The 23408-nt window shown below is 44.3% G+C and overlaps 2 protein-coding genes across 2 annotated transcripts; both read right to left on the reverse strand.

The window, feature by feature from the left end:
* Window positions 1–412: 412 nt before the first annotated feature.
* Window positions 413–1318, reverse strand: LOC141147413 (taste receptor type 2 member 7-like). Its single transcript, XM_073634647.1, has one exon. The coding sequence runs from the start codon at window positions 1316–1318 to the stop codon at window positions 413–415; it is 906 nt and encodes a 301-aa protein (XP_073490748.1).
* Window positions 1319–21747: 20429 nt separating this feature from the next.
* On the reverse strand, window positions 21748–22635 carry LOC141147414 (taste receptor type 2 member 40-like). The gene has a single exon (XM_073634648.1). The coding sequence runs from the start codon at window positions 22633–22635 to the stop codon at window positions 21748–21750; it is 888 nt and encodes a 295-aa protein (XP_073490749.1).
* Between the last annotated feature and the right edge of the window lie 773 nt (window positions 22636–23408).

Consider the following 23408-nt stretch of genomic DNA (forward strand, 5'->3'; position numbering starts at 1 on the left):
CATTAAATACCTTTTCCCAGCATGCTTAGCTGCAAATATGATAGGCTGGGAACAGTATGTTTATCATAAACTAAACTGACAGAAAGGAGAAGCCACACTTAGAATAGGAATAAACAAAAGTCATGTTATCACTGAATACTAAAAAATTAGCCAGACTGAGTACAATCTGGCACACTAAATTTACCTGTAGCCCTGTTCTAGGGACAAGGGTGCCACACCAGTGACAATGATCCCCAGGACAAACCAAGAGGGGGAATGACCCAAGTGAGGAACACAGACAGCAATTTGAACAAGGCAAGAGATATAACCTTTCCACACTCCACACAAAGCAAAAATCTATCACTATCACACTATCAAACCACAAGGTTATAGTATATATATGTAAACATTTAAGTTAAGGATCCTCTATATTTTAAATCTCAGTGTTCTGGCTTCTGGTCCAGAATCTTCTCAGAATGATCCTTCTCAACTTGTTGCTGGCCTGGAAGATGACGGCAGCCTCCACCGATGGAGATAATATTTGTAAATTCCAAAAGACTGTTGGGAATGTTGGGGAATTTAAAAAAAAAATGTCCACTTGAGACATGCAGAAGAATGTGGAAATGAGAAGTAAGAAGAAGATTGTCCTCAGTGCAGTGACATGAGCCTGAAGATTTGGACGTGTTGATCCAGATTCATTATTCTTCACCCTCCAGACGTGTCTGATCAGAAAGGAGAAAGTGAGGACCAGGCACAGAAGACTAAGGCAGAATGGCAGAATGATGCCCAGGAAGTTTGCAGGCACAACATAGGAAAACATTTCATGGAGAGTTTTATAAGAGTCTTCTGTTATGTTCTCAGAAGACTGGGTACTTTCTGCATTGACAGCTAAGGAGCCCGGGACTCTCACAATGAACATCCCAAGTGCTGTCAGGAATAGAAGTTGACTCAGGAAATTGGACACAATTCTCTTTAACCAGATGAAGAACCCATAGCTGAGATTGGTGATGCTGGTACAGTAATGAGTGGAGAGCCAGAACGTCAACCAGAAGTTATAATACATTAGGGCGTAAAGTGATGTGTTCATAAATCCATTACATTTTTTAACAGATAAGAATGCCGGACATAAGGCATGGATCATTCCCTCTATACTCAGCATACACTGGAGAAGAATATTCACAATTCCCTTAGCCAGAAAGATCACATCGGTGGGACTCAACTTCCCTTTCTTTCTGATGATGTCCAGGTTACCCATCACAATACAAGTGTTAGAAGGGATTGCCAAGACAAGTCCCAAGACTGAAGAGACTAAAATAGATAAGGAGTGTGGAGACAACATGTTGAGATTTGGTGTGATCTCCGGACAGAGATGACGGGACACGTCCAGTGATAGCAGACAGAATGATATATTTAGAGTTTGAATTATGGAAAAAGCCTTCAGAGATCCGTCTCATGATTGACTTTGCATAAATGTGATGGATTTGCAATGCCGACATCTAAAGCACGGAGCAACCTATGTAATACAATCTCTGACTCATTTCCATTATACTGAAATAGATAACCACTTCAGGACTGGAAGCTTTATGTCTCTTATAGGCTATTATATACACTCAGTACTATGATTATTATATACACTCAGTACTATGACTATTATATACACTCAGTACTATGACTATTATATACACTCAGTACTCTGACTATTATATACACTCAGTACTATGATTATTATATACACTCAGTACTATGATTATTATATACACTCAGTGCTATGACTATTATATACACTCAGTACTATGACTATTATATACACTCAGTACTATGACTATTATATACACTCAGTACTATGATTATTATATACACTCAGTACTATGATTATTATATACACTCAGTACTATGACTATTATATACACTCAGTACTATGATTATTATATACACTCAGTACTATGATTATTATATACACTCAGTACTATGATTATTATATACACTCAGTACTATGACTATTATATACACTCAGTACTATGATTATTATATACACTCAGTACTATGATTATTATATACACTTAGTACTGTGATTATTATATTGTCAGAAACCATGAATCAGATGAGACAGAAGTGCAGTTAAATCACCACCAGGACCACCAGGCTTGAGGGGAAAACATCTATGGAAATCACGGAGGAGGAGAGGGGCATGTACGTCCAAGGATGAGACCCAAACGTGTTCCTCCGGACCGTACTCCTTCCAATGCACCAGGTACTGTATGCGCCCACGGAACCTACGGGAGTCAACAATAGACTGATGACTTTGTACGGCATGTGATGACTCTGTACAGCATGTGATAGCACTGTACGGCATGTGATGTCTCTGTACAACATGTAATGACACTGTACGGCATGTGATGGCACTGTACGGCATGTGGTGACTCTGTACAACATGTGATGACTCTGTACGGCATGTGATGACTCTGTACAGCATGCGATGACTCTGCACGGCATGTGATGGCACTGTATGGCATGTGATGTCTCTGTACAACATGTAATGACACTGTACGGCATGTAATAACACTGTATGGCATGTGGTGACTCTGTACAGCATGTGATGGCACTATATGGCATGTGATAGCACTGTACGGCATGTAATGACACTGTACGGTAAGTTATGGCACTGTACAGCATGTGATGGCTCTGTATGGCATGTGGTGACTCTGTACAGCATGTGATGGCTCTGTATGGCATGTGATGACTCTGTACGGTATGTGATGACACTGTATGGCATGTGATGACTCTGTACGGCATGTGATTACTCTGTACAGCATGTGATGGCACCGTAGGGCATGTGATTACACTGTACAGCATGTGATGGCACTGTACGGCATGTGATAAATCTGTACGGCATTTGATGACTCTGTATGGCATGTGATGACACTGTATAGCATGTAATCAATCTGTGCAGCATGTGATGGCACTGTACGGCATGTGATGACACTGTACGGTATGTGATGACACTTTACGGCATGTGATGACTCTGTACGGCATGTGATGGCACTGTACGGCATTTGATGACCCTGTACAGCATGTGATGACTCTGTACGGCATGTAATGACTCTGTACGGCATGTGATGAAACTGTACAGCATGTGATTACTCTGTACAGCATGTGATGACACTGTATGGCATCTGATGACTCTGTACGGCATGTGATGACACTGTACGGCATGTGATGACAATGTACGGCATGTGATGGCACCGTAGGGCATGTGATAAATCTGTACGGCATGTGATAAAACTGTGCAGCATGTGATGGCACTGTACGGCATGTGATGACTCTGTACGGAATGTGATCACACTTTACAGAATGTGATGACTCTGTATGGCATGTGATGACTCTGTATGGCATGTGATGGCACTGTACAACATGTAATGACACTGTACGGCATGTAATGACACTGTACGGCATGTGATGGCACTATACAGCATGTGATGACTCTGTACGGCATGTGATGACTCTGTATGACATGTGATGGCACTGTACGGCATGTGATGTCTCTGTACAACATGTAATGACACTGTACGGCATGTAATGACACTGTAAGGCATGTGATGGCACTATACAGCATGTGATGACTCTGTACGGCATGTGATGACTAGGGATGAGCCGAGCACCCCCCTCGGTTCGGTTCGCATCCAGAACAATCGAATGGACCGAAAGTTTGCGCAAACATTCGAACACCGTTAAAGTCTATGGGACTCAAATGAGAGAAATCAAAAGTGCAAATTTTAAAGGCTAATTTGCAAGTTATTGTCATAAAAAGGATCCGGGTCCTGCCCCAGCGGACATGTATCAATGCACAAAAAAGTTTTAAAAATGGCCGTTTTTTCGGGAGCTGTGTTTTTAATAATGCTTAAAGTGAAAAAATAAAAGTGTGAAATATTCCTTTAAATATCGTACCTGGGGGGTGTCTATAGTATGCCTGTAAAGTGACGCGTGTTTCCAGTGATTAGAACAGTCCCTGCACAAAATGACATTTTTAAAGGAAAAAAGTCATTTAAAACTGCTTGTGTCTTTAATGTAATGTCGGGTCCTGGCAATATGGATGAAAATCAGTGAGACAAACGGCATGGGTACCCCCCAGTCCATTACCAGGCCCTTTGGGTCTTGTATGGATATTAAGGGGAACCCCGCACCCAAATTAAAAAAAGAAAAGGCGTTGGGCCCCCAGGCCCTATAAACTCTGAACAGCAGTATACAGGCGGTGCAAACAAGACAGGGACTGTAGGTTTGTTGTTAAGTAGAATTTGTTTGTCATTTTGAATGGGTACATTTTTAACGTGTTTAGCTCCAGCCAAAAAATCTATTTTAAGATTTTTGGAAAACATAGGGAAGGGTTATCACCCCTGTAACATTTGTTTTACTGTCTGTGCTCCTCTTCAGAAGATTTCACCTCACTTTCTGTCCAAATGACAATTGTTTTTTAAAAATTTGGGTTTTTTAAGGGAAACAAGAATTGGTGATAAATCTGTGGAGGAGACACCTTTTTCCCATATTAACTCTTACAGGAGAGAATTTCCCTTCCTAGGGGTAGATTTCCTCTCACTTCCTGTTGTCTCCCTTCGTTTGCAAGTAGGAGTCATTTGTAAGTTGCATATTTGAAAGTAGGGGCTTGCCCTATATACTCAGAAAATTGGGCCTTTGGTGGTGGTGTGGTGGTGTTGTCACAACACTGCAACCCCTCACAGATACTCTAGTTGGAGCGCAGGAACGAGCCCAGCTGCAAAATATTACAGCAAAGATTTTAATTACACACCCCTGTTAAACAGGAGCAGAAAAATTGGGCTTTAGGCACTGGTGCTGGTGCCCAGAACCATGTTCTTAGAAGCTAGCAACATGAACATTGAAGAGGAATAGGATAGTCACTTGGCATAAAAGGATAGTCAGTTAGCATCGGCATAGGCAGTCTTCAAGGGATCTCACATTCATAAAAAAAATATTTGGTTACATCAGCATCAGGTGCTTGGTAGCTGGTGATCCAAGACTGATTCATTTTTATGAAGGTCAGCCGATCAACCGAGTTGGTGGACAAGGGCACTCTGTGATTGGTTACAAAGCCTCCAGCGGCACTGAATGTGCGTTCCTAAAGAACACTGGATGTAGGACAGGCCAGTAGTTCAATTGCATACTGTGCAAGCTCTGGCCAGTGATCCATCCTCAAGACCCAGTAACCCAGTGGATTTTTGTTTGAAAGGTCTCCAAGTCTGATCTTGCCCCTAGGTATTCCTGCACCATGTACAACAGACGCTGGCGATGGTTGCTGGAACCGATCATACCTTGGGGCTGCGGACTAAAAAATTGTCTGAACGCATTGGTCAGACGATCACCTTCTCCACCGCTCCTTCTGTGACTGACCGAAGCCTCAGCAACATGTTGTCCAGGACCAGCAATTTGTACCCTCCCAGGCTCTGGAAACGCTTTGCACAAACCTTTCTGCAAGGCCTTTCAAAGATGTTTCATCCTATGCTCCCTCTGCAATGGCTGGATAAGTTCCGCTACCTTACCCTTGTAACGTGGATCAAGAAGGGTTGCCAGCCAGTATTGATCCCTCTCCTTGATCACACGAATCCAAGGGTCCTTTCGCAGACTTTGCATTATCAGGGAGGCCATGCAGCCTATGTTTGCTGAGGCATTCGATCCGGAGTCCTCTGGGTCAATAAGGATGACCTGTTCCGCAGCCACCTCCTCCCAGCCACGTACAAGTCCATGGGTTTCTGGGGACTGTAAACGACCCCTTGAAAACTGCTGCTGATGCTGAGTGCTAGGCTCCACCTCCATGCTGACACAATCCTCATCCTCCTCCTCCTCTTCCTGTGAGATCGGCGGGCCCGCAGGTATACTGTCTGGATAATGGGGGCCTTGAGAGCTAAGGAAGTCCTCCTCTTCCTCCCGCTGTTCTGCCTCAAGTGCCCTGTCCATTATTCCACACAGCATGAGCCACTGGCATGACAAAAAAAAGCCAAGCTCCCCTGACCCTGTCCTGGTGCCATACTTGCACAGGTACTCATTAATGGCCCTCTGCTGCATGTGCAGCCGCTGCAGCATTGCCAATGTTGAGTTCCACCTGGTGGGAATGTCACAGATGAGGTGGTTCTTGGGCAGGTTGCATTCCTTTTGAAGGTCAGCCAGCCGAGCACCGGCATTATATGACCGGCGGAAACGCCCAGAGACTTTCCTGGCCTGCCTCAAGATATCCTGTAAGCCTGGGTACCTGCACAAGAACCACTGCACCACCAAATTAAGGATGTGAGCCACACAGAGCACATGGATGAAGTGTCCCTGTCGGAGGGCGGAGAGGAGGTTGGTGCCATTGTCGCAAACCACCATCCCTGGCTGAAGCTGGCATGGCATCAACCACTGCAGAGCTGACAGAATCTCTGCCCCAGTGTGGCTCCTTTCCCCTAAGCAGACCAACTCAAGCACTGCATGGCATCTTTTTGCCTGAGTGCTTGCGTAGCCTCTAGAACACCTATGGAGCACCGCTGGTTCTGAGGACAAATCTGCACAGGAAGAAGAAGAGGAGGGGGTGGAGGAGAGAGGTGTGGCAGAATCACCACTATCAGCATTTTGGAGGCGTGGTGGTGGAACAAGCTCCAACAATACTGCACCCTGTCCTTCATTATTCCCAGCTGCCAGCAGGGTTACCCAGTGCACCGTGAAGGAAAGGTAATTTCCCTGTCCATGCCTGTTGGACCATGAGTCAGTGGTAATATGCACCTTACCGCTGACCGCCCTGTCCAACGAGGCCAAGACAATGCCTTCCACATGTCGGTAGAGAGCCGGAATTGCCTTACGAGAAAAAAATTGGCGTTTGGTTACTGCACATTCCACAAATTCTCAAAAGGGGGCAGAGTCTATCAGCTGAAAAGGCAGCAGTTGGAGTGCTAGCAATTTAGCCAAACTAGCATTCAGCCACTGAGCATATGGATGGCTGGGAAAGAATTTCTTTCGCCGGTTTAGCAGCTGGAGTAGGGAAATTTGCCTGCTACAATCGGACGTTGGTTTAGTGATAGCAGATTGCCCGCAAGTACTTGGCACACCTAATTCTACACCTTCATTCCTGTCAGTGCTGGTTTCTGAGAGGACTGAAGGTATAGTGGGGTTGGAGATCCCAGCTGATGAGGAGCAAGGAGATGTCCTCCTTGTTCTTTGGTGTGGGTTTTTTAAGTACTGTTGCCAACGGACTGCATGGGAGCTTGACATATGTCTGGTCAAGCATGTGGTGCCCAAGCAGCTGTTCTTTTGGCCACGCTTGATATGCTTCAGACATATGTTGCAAACAGCAACAGTGCGATCTGCATCACACGTCTCAAGAAAGGCCCACACCAAAGAACTTTTGGAAAAACATGCAGAGTCAGCAGCGCCCTGCACATACGGAGCTCTGCGTTGTGATGCAGTTGGTTGGCTGCCCTTAAGCTGGCCCCTGGAGGGCATCCTGCCTCGTTGGAGATGTGCCTCCTCCTCCTCTGTTCTATCGGGCACCCATGTAGAGTCAGTTACCGCATCATCCCCTCCCTCCTCGCCACTGGAGCAAACCTGGCAGTATGCTGCAGCTCGGGGAACATGACTGCCAGTTTCTTGTTCTTCTTGGGCACCCCCTCTTCTCTCTGGGCTCGCGTTACTGCCTTCATCCTCAATCTGGGTATCATCATCAGAGCCTTCAAAATGCTGCGCATCCTCCTGTACCCTACACTGTGGTCGAACAGTCCCGGGGACTCCTCAGGGCATGATGGTGGGGCTAGGGACGGAATTACTGATGACATTGACCCGATGGAAGAGGCCGCTTTGGCAGCTGCATTGGCAGACAAAGTACCCTGAGCCTGGGTGACAGAGGAGGATGAGGATGGCTTGGTCATCCACTATACCAACTCTTCTGCATGTTGTGGCTCAACACGGCCAGCTGCCGAAAAAAGGCCAAGCGTGTCCCACGGCCACGTGATGAGGTTGCACAGTGTTCATGACCAGCACTGTTGGCTGTAGACACAGAGCCCGCTTGCCCTCTTTTAGTGGCCTGTGAGCATCTGCCTCTCCTTGGTGACCTTCCAGACATACTGTACAATTAGATTAGTAAAACAACGCCTGAAGTTTACAAAAAACAGTACACCAGGAATGGCCTACAGTCAGGTATAGGCTTGGCTGGACTACAATGCAGTAGATATATATTTTATGTACTGCAGCTCAGTGAGTCACCTGCCTGTCTGCCTGAAAGTGTCTTTGAACATGCACTCAGGCAATGGCCTAGTCAGGTATAGGCTTGACTAGACTATATATATTACAAGCCTGTGTGTATGTGTGTGTATATATATATATATATATATATATATATATATATATATATATATATATATATATATATATTTTAAATGAACTGCAGCAATGGCCTAGTCAGGTATGGGTTGCATCTTTCCCAAAAAGACTCATGGCTGTATTAGATCAAAAGGGGCTTCTACTAAATACTGAGCAAAGGGTCTGAATACAGGTAGGTATTTACAATAGGTATTTATACTAAATACACTGCAGCTAACTGTCTCACCTGCCTGCCTGAAGTATATTAGCGACAGTACACCAGGAATGGTCTGCAGTGAGATCTAACTAAACTGTATACAGTGTGTGTGTGTATATATATATATATATATATATATATATATATATATATATATATATATATATATAAAAACCGGGATGCATATATATATATATATATATATATATATATATATACAATACACTGCAGCTATCTAACTGTCTCGCCTGCCTGCCTGAAGTATATTAGCAACAGAACACCAGGAATTGCCTGCCTGCTCAAACTAAATGAAAATGAAATGAAATGACACTCTTGTCTCTCTCATAACAAATTCCACCAACACACTACATGAGGCCGACGTGAAGGCGGCCTTATATAGCGTGGATTGTGTACTTAACCCCCTGAGCCATGTGATGTCACTGTATGGCATGTGATGTCACTGTACGGCATGTGATGACTCTGAACGGCATGTGATAAGCGTACGGCATGTGATGACTCTGTACGGCATGTGATGACACTGTACAGCATGTGATGACTCTGTACGGCATGTGATGACACTGTACGGCATGTGATGACTCTGAACGGCATGTGATAAGCGTACGGCATGTGATGACACTGTACGGCATGTGATGACTCTGAACGGCATGTGATAAGCGTACGGCATGTGATGACACTGTACAGCATGTGATGACTCTGTACGGCATGTGATGACACTGTACGGCATGTGATGACTCTGAACGGCATGTGATAAGTGTACGTCATGTGATGACACTGTACAGCATGTGATGACTCTGTATGACATGTGATGGCACTGTATGGCATGTGATGGCACTGTACGGCATGTGATGGCACTTTTCGGCATGTGATGACTCTGAACAGCATGTGATAAGTGTACATTAGCGACAGTACACCAGGAATGGTCTGCAGTGAGATCTAACTAAACTGTAACTGTAACTGTGAGTACCTCCTAGGGGTACTCACATTGTGTGAGGGTGCGTAAGGGTGAGGGAGATCCCCCTGATGAAGGCACGTGATCCCTGAGCCGAACACGCGTAGGGGAGGGGCAAGGACGGAGCTGTCAGCACGGAGGAAGAGACGAGACGAGTACACCATACCGCACGCCATACCAGCAATTTGTTTCTCTTATGTAAAGCTCTGAATAGGATAGCGCACTCACGCACCCACACAATGTGAGTACCCCTAGGAGGGGAGTGTTTGTTTTTAGAATAAATTCCTTTACAATGTTACACTATGGAGTTTCTTCTCTTTTATTTATGAATTGGAACGCTATTAACTTAGCAAGTTGGAAGTTAACACCTGCATACCATTTAGAGCCCAGGAGTGGCTCCCAAGTGTGATTTGACATAGTTTGGGTACTGTGTCACACGCTGTGAGGTGAGCGCATATGCTTTTGGGGGTCACCGGAGAGCACTGGAGCATGTTATATTTTTTACACTTCTTGGATGAGCATGATGGATTTCACTATTGATGGACACTGTATTTGTGCACTTTGCATTTATCATTTATGAACTTTATGAACTTTATTAATCACTTTATTGAAAGAGTGAACACTCTTTTAACCTGAGTTTGCACTGTCTAATATTTCTATGCGCGTTGCACTTTGTTTATTTTATAACTAAACAATTAATCACAGATTGAAAGTTACAAATTTTTGTTTTGGATATACTAAGTTATATTCTTTGATATTTATATTTATTATTTTTTATATACACTGATTTTTATTTTTATTTTTATTATTATAAATTTTCTAGCGCAAACGCATTTATTTTATTCTATTGGATTATTGCTCCTTTGATTTTTTTATTGTCCTTATTTGTACTGTTTGAAAACATTGTTTCGATATGATACTTTTGGCTTGCTGACGAGTCATTTTTTTCCTCCCTGTGCATTTTTGGTAATTGTTCCATTTACCACTTGGGATTTAAGTTTTTTTTCACCTTAAAATATTTTTATATACATTTAGATACTTTGCTTGTGGAATTTTTAAGTGATTGGATTACATTGTGGTAATATACACAATTTAATCACCTTTGAATATATTATAATTAAGCTTCTCTTTTTGAATTGAACTCTCATTGGACATGTGTATCAGATCGAGGCTTGGTGTTCTCTAGTTAAAATATGTACATTTGTGAGTCACAATATGGCGTGCGGTCGAAAACGAGATCTGGTTGTCCATAGGTGATATAAAAGGTGATGGCTCAGTGCGTCGCCCGTGCCCCAGGAAGACGTCACGTATGACAAAACATGTGGGGCGGTGCTACGTGCTGACGTCATTACACCTCACGTGACCCCAGAAGTACGGGTGTTTCTGTTTTTTAAGCTTGCCGGCTGTTTATGTCTTCTGTGGTTGTATCCGCTCATTTTTAGCAATAAAGGCTACATACTTTTTAATAGTACTACACTACTGGAGTGTGTTTTGTCCTTTTGCACTGGTGACTTTTGTCATAGTGCGCCCCCCAGATCAGACTTTCCATTTTCAATTGGGATACCGTGGAGGATTCCTTGCTGTATCTGGAGGGCTTCATGAAGATGGAGGTTCATTGGACCCAGCAGAGGGCTAAATCTGCTGGCACATATGACCTTGCTCTTTAAGGGGTCCACCAGTTCAGGTAAGGATCCCCACACACCGAGTGGGGTTCTTTCGATTCAAGAATCCCCCCCCCCACTCTTCTTCCCTTCTCTCTTTGTGAAGGTGGAAGGAATCTGGATCTTATCACCTCATTGGAAATATCATCTTCTGTTGATTAGGGATGAGCTTCGAGTTCGAGTCAAACTCATGTTCAACTCGAACATTGGCTGTTCGCAAGTTCTCCGAACAGCGAACAATTTGGGGTGTTCGTGGCAAATTTGAAAGCCGCGGAACACCCTTTAAAATTCTATGGGAGAAATCAAAAGTGCTAATTTTAAAGGCTTATATGCAAGTTATTGTCATAAAAAGTGTTTGGGGACCCGGGTCCTGCCCCAGGGGACATGGATCAATGCAAAAAAAAGTTTTAAAAACGGCTGTTTTTTTCGGGAGCAGTGATTTTAATAATGCGTAAAGTGAAACAATAAAAGTGTAATATCCCTTTAAATTTCATACCTGGGGGGTGTCTATAGCAGTGTTTCTCAACCTTTTTCCAGTCGGGGCGCCCTTAAAAAGTATTTTCAGTCTTGAGGCACCCCATTTCAAGGCTTAGTTCACGTTACTGTGTGTCGCGGAACATGCGCAAAATCGCACTCGTTCCTGACACACAGACAAATGCTCTGCTCTTTAGGGGTGCCATTAATTCTTAATGGTACCTCACACATTGGAAAATGTGCTTTTGGTGCCGTGCAATTTAAAAAAAAAAAAAGGTCGGGGACTTCCTTCCCTGATTTTTTGTGGTTAGGGAAGCCCATTGAAATGAATGGGCTGACCTACACGCAGCACACAGTCACACAGATGTGAACCAAGGGCTTGTTCACATGTCAGGTTGGAGGGGTGGTAAAAGCACATGTTTAAGCTGTTTTTACCACCCCCAACTTCTTCCCCTTTAGCTGCAGAGACAGCAGCTGGGGGTGTACACATGCTGTGGCTGCAGCTGGAGGTATACCCAGAGTGAATGGGGCTGAACTGCAACTACCCCGCAACTGTGTTCACTGCACGGTTGCGGTGTAGTGATGCTGCATTAAAACAGGTGGTGAGGAGGCAACATAATGCCTCTTTACCGTCTGTCAAATGCCTCTGAAAAGCGATCTGTGCATGGGTTGCTTTTCAGAGGAGAAGCAGTCCTTGCTGCTATCACAAACAAGACCTACAAAAGCAGTTCTCATGGTACAGGAATGGAGGGGGGGTGTCCAGATTAAAAGTAAGATATATATATACACACACACACACATACATGTGCACACAGGCATACAGACACATATAGGCACTTGTACATATACACATGCAGACACATGCACACACACACACATGCAGACATGTGCACACACACACTTACAGACACATGCACACACATACCGACATGCACACACACATGTACAAACACACACACATACAGACACATGCGCACACACACACATACAGACACATGTACACACACACACATACAGACAGACACATGCGCACACACACACACACATACAGACACATGTACACACACACACACACAGACAGACACATGCGCACACACACACATACAGACACATGTACACACACACACACATACAGACAGACACATGCGCACACACACACACACACATACAAACACATGTACACATACAGACACATGTACACACACACATACAGACACATGCGCACACACACACACACATGCGCACACACACACACACATACAGACACATGCGCACACACACACACACATGCGCACACACACACACACACACATACAGACACATGCATACACACACACATACAGACAGACACTCACATGCACACACACACACATGTACAAACACACATACAGACATACACACACACACAGACAGACACTCACATGCTCACGCACATACAGACACATGCACACACACATACAGACACACACATATAGACACATGTACACACACATACAGACACATGTACACACACACATATATACACACACATACAGACACATGTACACACATACATATATACACACACACATACAGACACATGCACACACACACATACAGACACATGCACACACACACATACAGACACATGCACACACATGCACAGACACACACACATATATACACACACACATACAGACACATGCACACACACATACAGACACATGCACACACACACATACAGACACATGCACACACATGCACAGACACACACACATACAGACACATGTACACACTCACATACAGACACATGCACACACACACATACAGACACATGCACACACATGCACAGACACACACACATATATACACACACACATACAGACACATGCACACACACACATACAGACACATGCACACAGACACATGTACACACACACATACAGACACATGTACACACACACATACAGACACATGCACACACACACACACATACAGACACATGTACACACATACATACGGACACATGCACACACATGCACAGACACACACACATATATACACACACACATACAGACACATGCACACACACACATACAGACACATGCACACACATGCACAGACACACACACATATATACACACACACATACAGACACATGCAGACACACACATACAGACACATGCACACACACACATACAGACACATGCACACACACACATACAGACACATGTACACACACACATAAAGACACATGTACACACACACACATACAGACACATGTACACACACACATACAGACACATGCACACACACACACATACAGACACATGTACACACATAGATACGGACACGTGCACACACATGCACAGACACACACACATATATACACACACACATACAGACACATGCACACACATGCACAGATACACACACATATATACACACACACATACAGACACATGCACACACATGCACAGACACACACACATATATACACACACACATACAGACACATGCACACACACACATACAGACACATGTACACACACACATACAGACACATGTACACACACACATACAGACACATGCACACACATGCATACGGACACATGCACAGACACACACACATATATACACACACATACAGACACTTGCACACACACACATACAGACACATGCACACACATGCACAGACACACACACATATATACACACACATACAGACACATGCACACACACACATACAGACACATGTACACACACACATACAGACACATGCACACATACACATACAGACACATGTACACACATACATACGGACACATGCACACACATGCACAGACACATGTATAAAGCCCTTTTAAAACAAATCTAGCTTCTAGTACTGTACCTTTCCAGTTTCCTCATTCAGCCGGGTACTGCACTGTAGGGGGAAGCAGAGAGCAGAGCACACTCCCCTGCACTTTACTTTCACTTTGCTGAGGTTGACGGAGCTTCTCACAGTGCCGATGTACAGTTCGGCAGGGGATCGGGAGATCGGGCTCATCTGACAGCCCTTCTCTCCCCTGATCCCGCGGCACACCTGAGAACCTCTGACGGCACACCAGTGTGCCGTGGCACACTGGTTGAGAAAGGTTGGTCTATAGTATGCCTGTAAAGGGGCGCATGTTTCCCGTGTTTAGAACAGTCTGACAGCAAAATGACATTTCAAAGGAAAAAAAGTCATTAAGAACTACTCGCAGGTATTACAGAATTGTCGGTCTGACAATACACATAAAAGTTCATTGAAAAAAACGGCATGGGATTTCCCCATAGGGGAACCCCGAACCAAAATGTAAAAAAAAAAATGGTGTGGCGGTCCCCCTAAATTCCATACCAGGCCCTTCAGGTCTGGTATGGATATTAAGGGGAACCCCATGCCAATTTTTTTTTTAAAAAGGGCGTGGGGTCCCCCCAAAAATCCATACCAGACCCTTATCCGAGCACGCAACCTACCTGGCAGGCCGTGGGAAAAGAGGGGTGATGAGAGAGCGCCCTCACTCCTGAACCATACTACCACATGCCCTCAACATTGGGAGGGTGCTTTGGGGTCCCCCCAAAGCACCTTGTCCCCATGTTGATGGGGACAATGACCTCATCCCCACAACCCTTGCCCGGTGGTTGTGGGGGTCTGCAGGCGGGGGGCTTATCGGTATCTGGAAGCCCCCTTTAACAAGGGGACCCCCAGATCCTGGCCCCACCTGTGTGAAATGGTAAGGGGGGTATAAAAGTACCCCTACCATTTCACAAAAAAAAGTGTCAAAAATGTTAGAAATGACAAGAGACGGTTTCCTTTATTTAAAAGCTTCTTCTTTCCATTTTCTTTCTTCCACAGTTGCAATAAAAAGTATGTGAACCCTTTTGGAATGATATGGATTTCTGCACAAATTGGTCATAGAATGTGATCTGATCTTCATCTAAGTCACAACAATAGACAATCACAGTCTGCTTAAACTAATAACACACAAAGAATTAAATGTTACCATGTTTTTACACACCATGTAAACATTCACAGTGCAGGTGGAAAAAGTATGTGAATCCTTGGATTTAGTAACTGGTTGAACTTCCTTTGGCAGCAATAACTTCAACCAAACGTTTCCTGTAGTTCCAGATCAGACGTGCACAACGGTCAGGAGTAATTTGTGCAGAAATCCATATCATTCCAAAAGGGTTCACATACTTTTTATTGCAACTGTATCTTCTTTCTTCTATCTTCCTTTGGTTTCTTCCTCCATCTTCTTCTTCCTCTGGTCTTCCTCCGATCATCTGCTTCTTGCTCCGTTTTAACATTTTTGACACTTTTTTTGTGAAATGGTAAGGGTACAAGTAAACCCTTATTATTTCACACAGGGGGGGCCGGGATCTGGGGGTCTCCTTGTTAAAGGGGGCTTCCAGATTCCGATAAGCCCCCTGCCCACAGACCCCCACAACCACCGGGCAAGGGTTGTGGGGATGAGGCCCTTGTCCCTATCAACATGGGGACAAGGTGCTTTGGGGGGGACCCCAAAGCACCCTCCCAATGTTGAGGGCATGTGGCCTGGTATGGTTCAGGAGGGGGGCGCTCTCTCATCCCCCCTCTTTTCCCGCGGCCTGCCAGGTTGCGTGCTCAGATAAGGGTCTGGTATGGATTTTTGGGGAGACCCCACGCCATTTTTTTTTTTGAAATTTTGGCACGGGGTTCCCCTTAAAACCCATACCAGAACTGAAGGGCCTGGTATGGAATTTAGGGGGACCCCCACGCCATTTTTTTTTTACATTTTGGTTCAGGGTTCCCCTGTGGGGAATTCCCATGCCGTTTTTATCAATGAACTTTTATGTGTATTGTCGGACCAACAATTCATTAATAGCCACAAGTAGTTTTAGATGACTTTTTTTCCTTTAGAAATGTCATTTTGCTGTCAGACTGTTCTAAACACGGGAAACATGCGCCCCTTTACAGGCATACTATAGACACCCCCCAGGTATGAAATTTAAAGGAATATTACACTTTTATTGTTTCACTTTAAGCATTATTAAAATCACTACTCCCGAAAAAACGACCGTTTTTAAAACTTTTTTTTGCATTGATCCATGTCCCCTGGGGCAGGACCCGGGTCCCCAAACACTTTTTATGACAATAACTTGCATATAAGCCTTTAAAATTAGCACTTTTGATTATTCATGTTCGTGTCCCATAGACTTTAACGGTGTTTGCGTGTTCGAACAAATTTTTTGCCTGTTCGCAAGTTCTTGAGCAAACCAAAAAGAGTTTGTGTTCGGCTCATCCCTACTGTTGATTTTTTCCTGTTATGTTGACTTAATTGTCATTTTTTTACTTTTGCTGATGAAGAGTTTTTCATATAGACTTTTACATACAGACTTTCTCTTTTTCAGCTTTCACTTATTGTTTTTTTTCATTTAGAACGTTTTGCACTTCACTAGTATTGTACTTTTTTCTTCATTTACCATATGTGATCACTCATGTTATATGAGCGCAACTTATTTGTATACAATTTCTTACGGCACGTGGTGACACTGTACAACATTTAATGATGGGGGAGGGGGGAGGAGGGAGCAGCTACGCTCTGCAAAGTCTTGGGAGCGAGCAAAGAGCAGAAAGCCAACATCAATCAAGCAAGATGACAGGAAAGTGGGTGGATTCAGACTCCAGAGCCAGACCATTGTCGATATGAAAGTCTGTAGCCCCTCCCACAGGTATTTAGCCTGATTTTAACAGAATGGGGGTACATCTGAGAGGGCTGGAAAGATTTTAACATATCAGCAGCTCACATAGAATAGATGTAAGCAAAAAAAAAAAGAAACCTATACTTCTCTTTTAAGTAAAAAAATCACGTACCTGTATGTGATTTTTTTTTCAAGGGCTCTGGGGCACACACGCTCTCTTGGAGCTCTGTTCCTGCTGTTATTGGACACAGCAGGAGCCAATCAGCAGGTCTGGTGGGCCCCATGTCCGCCGGAAACCCGATGATCGTTCAGGGAGAGGCAGAACGGCAGTCTGCTAGTAAGGAGAGTGGAGATCTTGTGTTTCTGCTAAGCAGGAACACAGATCTTTGTCTTCCAACAGTGCATCCCTCTCCCACAGTTAGCAATCACTCCCTAGGGACACATTTAACCATTTGATTTCATTTATTTCTTACTTTTACCTCTACCATACATTGTGATCCACCCTTGACCCCCTTTTTTATAAGTTACATGGCACTTGTATTTATTTCCTGCCGGCATGGCTGCTCTCAGTGTGTCTACTATTAAAAAGGGGCGGTCCACTGGTCTTATTGGCCCGCCCTGCTGGCTTTATTTAGCCACAACAAAAATGGCCAACGGCATTGCCTGACAAAGGATCATGCATGCTCCCAGCGCGTGCACGGACCCAGCCTGTTCCTCACAGAGACTTCCTGCTGACACCTTTCTCCTGCTCCTCTCCTATCCAGCCCAGGAGACTGGAAACCACCATCGCCACCAGGCGAGGTGACTCTGCGCCTTCCAGCTGCCTCCCTGGATCTCTGCATTACCTGGCTGAGGATTACTGATGTGCCCTTCACTTACTATTGTCTAGCCGATTTCCGACCGGCGCACAAAAAAGTTCGTCGGCAGAATGGCACAGCTGGGCAAGTGGGCGTACCTGTACGTCCCTTTAAATCTTCCACCGTGCCATTGCGCCAACCGTGAGTCGGGTCATGGGTCCCGCAGACTCGATCGCCGCGGGAATACCCGTGATCGCCTCACTGAGAGGACAAACAGGGAGATGCTAATGTAAACAAGAATCTCCCCGTTCTGCCTAGTGACAGTGTCACTGATCTCTGCTCCCTGTGATCGGGAGCAGAGATCAGTGACGTGTCACACGTAGCCACGCCCCCTCACAGTTAGAAACACTCCCCAGGACATACCTAACCCCTCCCTAGCCCCCTAGTGGTTAACCTCTTCACTGCCAGTGTCATTTACACAGGAAACAGTGCATTTGTATAGCACTGATTGCTGTATAAATGACAATGGTCCCAAAAATGTGTCAAAAATGTCCGATGTGTCCGCCATAATGTCGCAGTCATGATAAAAATCGCTGATCGCCGCCATTACTAGTAGGAAAAAATAATAAAAATGCCATAAAACTATCCCCTATTTTGTAAACGCTATAACTTTTTCGCAAACCAATCAGTAAACGCTTATTGCGATTTTTTTTTTTTTTTTTTAACCAAAAATATGTAGAAGAATACGTATTGGCCTAAACTGAGGAAAAAAAACGTTTTTTAAATATTTTTTGGGGATATTTATTATAGCAAAAAGTAAAAAAAATGTGTTTTTTTCAAAGTTGTCGCTATTTTTTTGTTTATAGCGCAAAAAATAAAAACTGCAGAGGCGATCAAATACCACCAAAAGAAAGCTCTATTTGTTGGGGAAAAAAGGATGTAAATTTTGTTTGGGAGCCACGTCGCGCGGCCGCGCAATTGTCAGTTAAGGTGACACAGCGCCGAATCGCAAAAAGTGCTCTGGTCAGGAAAGGGGTAAATTCTTCCGGGGCTGAAGGGGCTAGTGAGTGCGTTACTTTTTATTAAATACCATTTGCTATATTGTTACACTTAGATTGGAGCTGCTCCTCTCTCTTTGCTTCCCATTTACAGAGTTCTTTCTGCTCTCAAGCAGACTGCCTCTCAAGTGTGCGCACAATGATTCCTGCTCTATTTTCCTGTGTTTACCATCCGGCATACATGGACGATTTTTATGCATGGACTTTAACTCCAACCCCTAATCTTGGTTTAATAATTTATTTAGCATCCATTGTGGCATACATGCCTTACCCCCAATCAGAGGTGTTCTCGCTCCAGCCATAGAGTGCCTAGCGCTCCAATCACCCTTGTTTTTGCCAACCAACCGATCCACAGCAGCACCAACCAGCCTATCCACTGCAGCACCAAACAACCTATCCACAGCAGTACCAACCAACCTATCCACAGCAGTACCAACCAACCTATCCACAGCAGTACCAACCAACCTATCCACAGCAGCACCAAACAACCTATCAACAGCAGTACCAACCAACCTATCCACAGCAGTACCAACCAACCTATCCACAGCAGCACCAACCAACCTATCCACAGCAGTACCAACCAACCTATCCACTGCAGCACCAAACAACCTATCCACAGCAGTACCAACCAACCTATCCACTGCAGCACCAAACAACCTATCAACAGCAGTACCAACCAACCTATCCACAGCAGTACCAACCAACCTATCCACAGCAGCACCAACCAACCTATCCACAGCAGCACCAACCAGCCTATGCACAGCAGCACCAACCAACCTATCCACAGCAGCACCAACCAGCCTATGCACAGCAGCACCAACCAACCCATCCACAGCAGTACCAACCAACCTATCCACAGCAGCACAAGCCAACCTATCCACAGCAGTACCAACCAACCTATTAACATCAGCACCAACCAGCCTATCCACAGCAGCACCAGCCAACCTATCAACATCAGCACCAACCAGCCTATCCACAGCAGCACCAACCAACCTATCCACAGCAGTACCAACCAACCTATCCACAGCAGCACCAACCAGCCTATCCACAGCAGCACCAACCAACCTATCCACAACAGCACCAACCAGTCTATCCACAGCAGCACCAACCAACCTATCCACAGCAGCACCAACCAACCCATCCACAGCAGCACCAACCAACCCATCCACAGCAGCACCAACCAACCTATCCACAACAGCACTAACCAACCTATCCACAGCAGTACCAACCAACCTATCCACAGCAGTACCAACCAACCTATCCACAGCAGCACCAACCAGCCTATGCACAGCAGCACCAACCAACCCATCCACAGCAGCACCAACCAACCTATCCACAACAGCACCAACCAGTCTATCCACAGCAGCACTAACCAACCTATTCACTGCAGCACCAACCAACCTATCCACAGCAGCACCAACCAACCTATCCACAGCAGCACCAACCTATCCACAACAGCACCAACTAGCCTATGCACAGCAGCACCAACCAACCCATCCAAAGCAGCACCAACCAACCTATTCACTGCAGCACCAACCAACCTATCCACAGCAGCACCAACCAACCCATCCACAGCAGCACCAACTAACCTATTCACTGCAGCACCAACCAACCTATCCACTGCAGCACCAATCAGCCTATCCACTGCAGCACCAGTTCCAGTCACACAGCTCACTACAGCAACCACCTGGTGCTGGTTAAGCCTCACCAATCCAGGCCACCCAGGATAGTTATCAGAGTTACTACAAGCTCCACTAACATTCATATGATTCTTCTCAGTCATGAAGCTACGGGAGCTCCCCACTCCTAGATTTTACTTCCCCTGTTTAATCATGATCTGTGAAAAAAATGACAAGACTTTTTTTTGTCTTATGCATGCAACTTAATGCTTTTGAAGTGCAATTGTTGAAAGATTATAGTGTTGTATGTTATAGGATGTTTTATGCTGTAGGATATTGGACATTTCTTAGGGTGCAACACACTTCCATTGCATACCCTGGTTTAGGGTGTATGATTTAACCCATTTAGTTCATTTATATTATGTTATTTACATATTGCATTTTCAAATATAGATATATGTGAGGTCACAATGGTGTACGATCTTCCATGTACACCTGCTTTGTGATTGTTTTTTGAAAGTGCACTTTTTGGTATTGGACCAAACCTTATCCGATACCCTGTGATGTGACCCAAATTTCTGTTTTAAATAAAAGAATAAAAAAAGGCTGTGAATGTATACAATGTGTGTGTTTTTTTATGTATGTGTATATGTGTGTATTTATGTGTGTATGTATATATATATAATTTTTTTTTTTTGGTGGGGGGGGGGTAAATGCTATCAAACATCTATAGTACTATCTACCTTTTACTACAATAATTAGTCAACTTCAGTCAGAGCTGTAGAGTTTGTTTTTATCTACAGACTCCCCTTATCTGTATAGGCAGTTTTTTTTTGTAAAGGTGAACTAACCCTTTAAGGAACATTTTACGTTGATCACCTTCACACTAAAAGGTTACAGTGAATATTTAAACATTCAAGCTAAGCATTCTCCACATTTTAAGTCTCTGTGTTCCTTCAGCTTCTGGTCCAGAATCTTCTCAGAATGGTCCTTCTCAGCTTGTTGCTGGCCTGGAAGATGACGGCGGCCTCCACCGATGGAGATAATAACTGCAAATTCCAAAAGACTGAATACAGTGGGGAATTTTTAAGAAAAATGTCCATCTGAGACACGCAGAAGAATGTGAAGATGTGAAGTAAGAAGCAGATTGTCCTCAGTGCAGTGACATGAACCTGAAGATTTGGACATGTTGATCCAGAGTCGTTATTCTTCACCCTCCAGACGTGTCTGAGCAGAAAGGAGAAAGTGAGGACCAGGCACAGAAGACTAAGGCAGAATGGAAGAGTGACTCCTAGGGTGTGTGCAGTCACAGAATAGGAAAAAAAAGCATATAACTCTATACCAGAGGTTTCTGTACTGTTCTCAGAGGAGGGGATACTTTCTGCATTGGCAGTCCAGAACCACGGGACACTCACAATGAACATCCCAAGTGCTGTCAGGAATAGAAGTTGACTCAGGAAATTGGACACAATTCTCTTTAACCAGATGAAGAACCCATAGCTGAGATTGGTGATGCTGGTACAGTAATGAGCCGAGAGCCAGAAGGTCAACCAGAAGTTGTAATAGACTAAGAAGTAGTATGATGTGTACAGAAATCCATGTACTACTGTCACATAACAGACTTGCAGACACAAGACATAGAGCATTGCCTGTAGACTCAGCACACACTGGAGGAGAATATTCACAATCCCCTTAGACAGAAAGATCACATCGGTGGGACTCAACTTCCCTTTCTTTCTGATGATGTCCAGGTTACCCATCACAATACAAGTGTTAGAAGGGATTGCCAAGCCGAGTCCCAAGACTGAACAGACTAAAATAGATATAGAGTACGGAGACAACATGTTGAGGTTTGGTGTGATCTCCGGACAGAGATGACGGGACACGTCCAGCGATAGCAGACAGAATGATATATTTAGATTTGGAATTATGGAAATAGTCTTCAGAGATCCATTTCATGAGTGACTTTGCATAAATGTGGTGAGTTTTATTTCAGTACCAACATCCAAAGTACAAACTTTTTTGAATATTTTCCATTATACCGATGCATTTAACCATTTTAGGACTGGCGGCTGTTTGTCTCTTATTGACTATCATATACACTCAGCACTATGCTATTACAGTGCCTTGAAAAAGTATTCACACCCCTTGCAATTTTTCACATTTTGTCATGTTACAACCAAAAACGTACATGTATTTTATTGGGATTTTATGTAATAGACCAACACAAAGTGGCTCATAATTGTGAAGTGGAAGGAAAATGATAAATGATACAAATAAATATGTGAAAAGTGTGGGGGGGTATATGTATGGTGCCCCCCTGAGTCATTCCTTTCTAGAACCCCCTTCTCCTACAATTACAGCTGCAAGTCTTTTTGGGGATGTCTCTACCAGCTTTGCACATCTAGAGAGGACATTTCTGCCCATTCTTCTTTGCAAAATATCTCAAGCCCTGTCAGATTGGATGGAGAGCGTCTGTGAACAGCAATTTTCAAGTCTCGCCACAGATTCTCAATGTGATTTAGGTCTGGACTGTGACTGGGCCATTCTAACACATGAACATGCTTTGATCTAAACCATTCCATTGTAGCTCTGGCTGTATGTTTCGGGTCATTGT

The sequence above is a fragment of the Aquarana catesbeiana genome, linkage group LG06 (genome assembly GCF_042186555.1).
Source record: "Aquarana catesbeiana isolate 2022-GZ linkage group LG06, ASM4218655v1, whole genome shotgun sequence".
In the NCBI taxonomy this organism is placed as follows: Eukaryota; Metazoa; Chordata; class Amphibia; order Anura; family Ranidae; genus Aquarana; species Aquarana catesbeiana.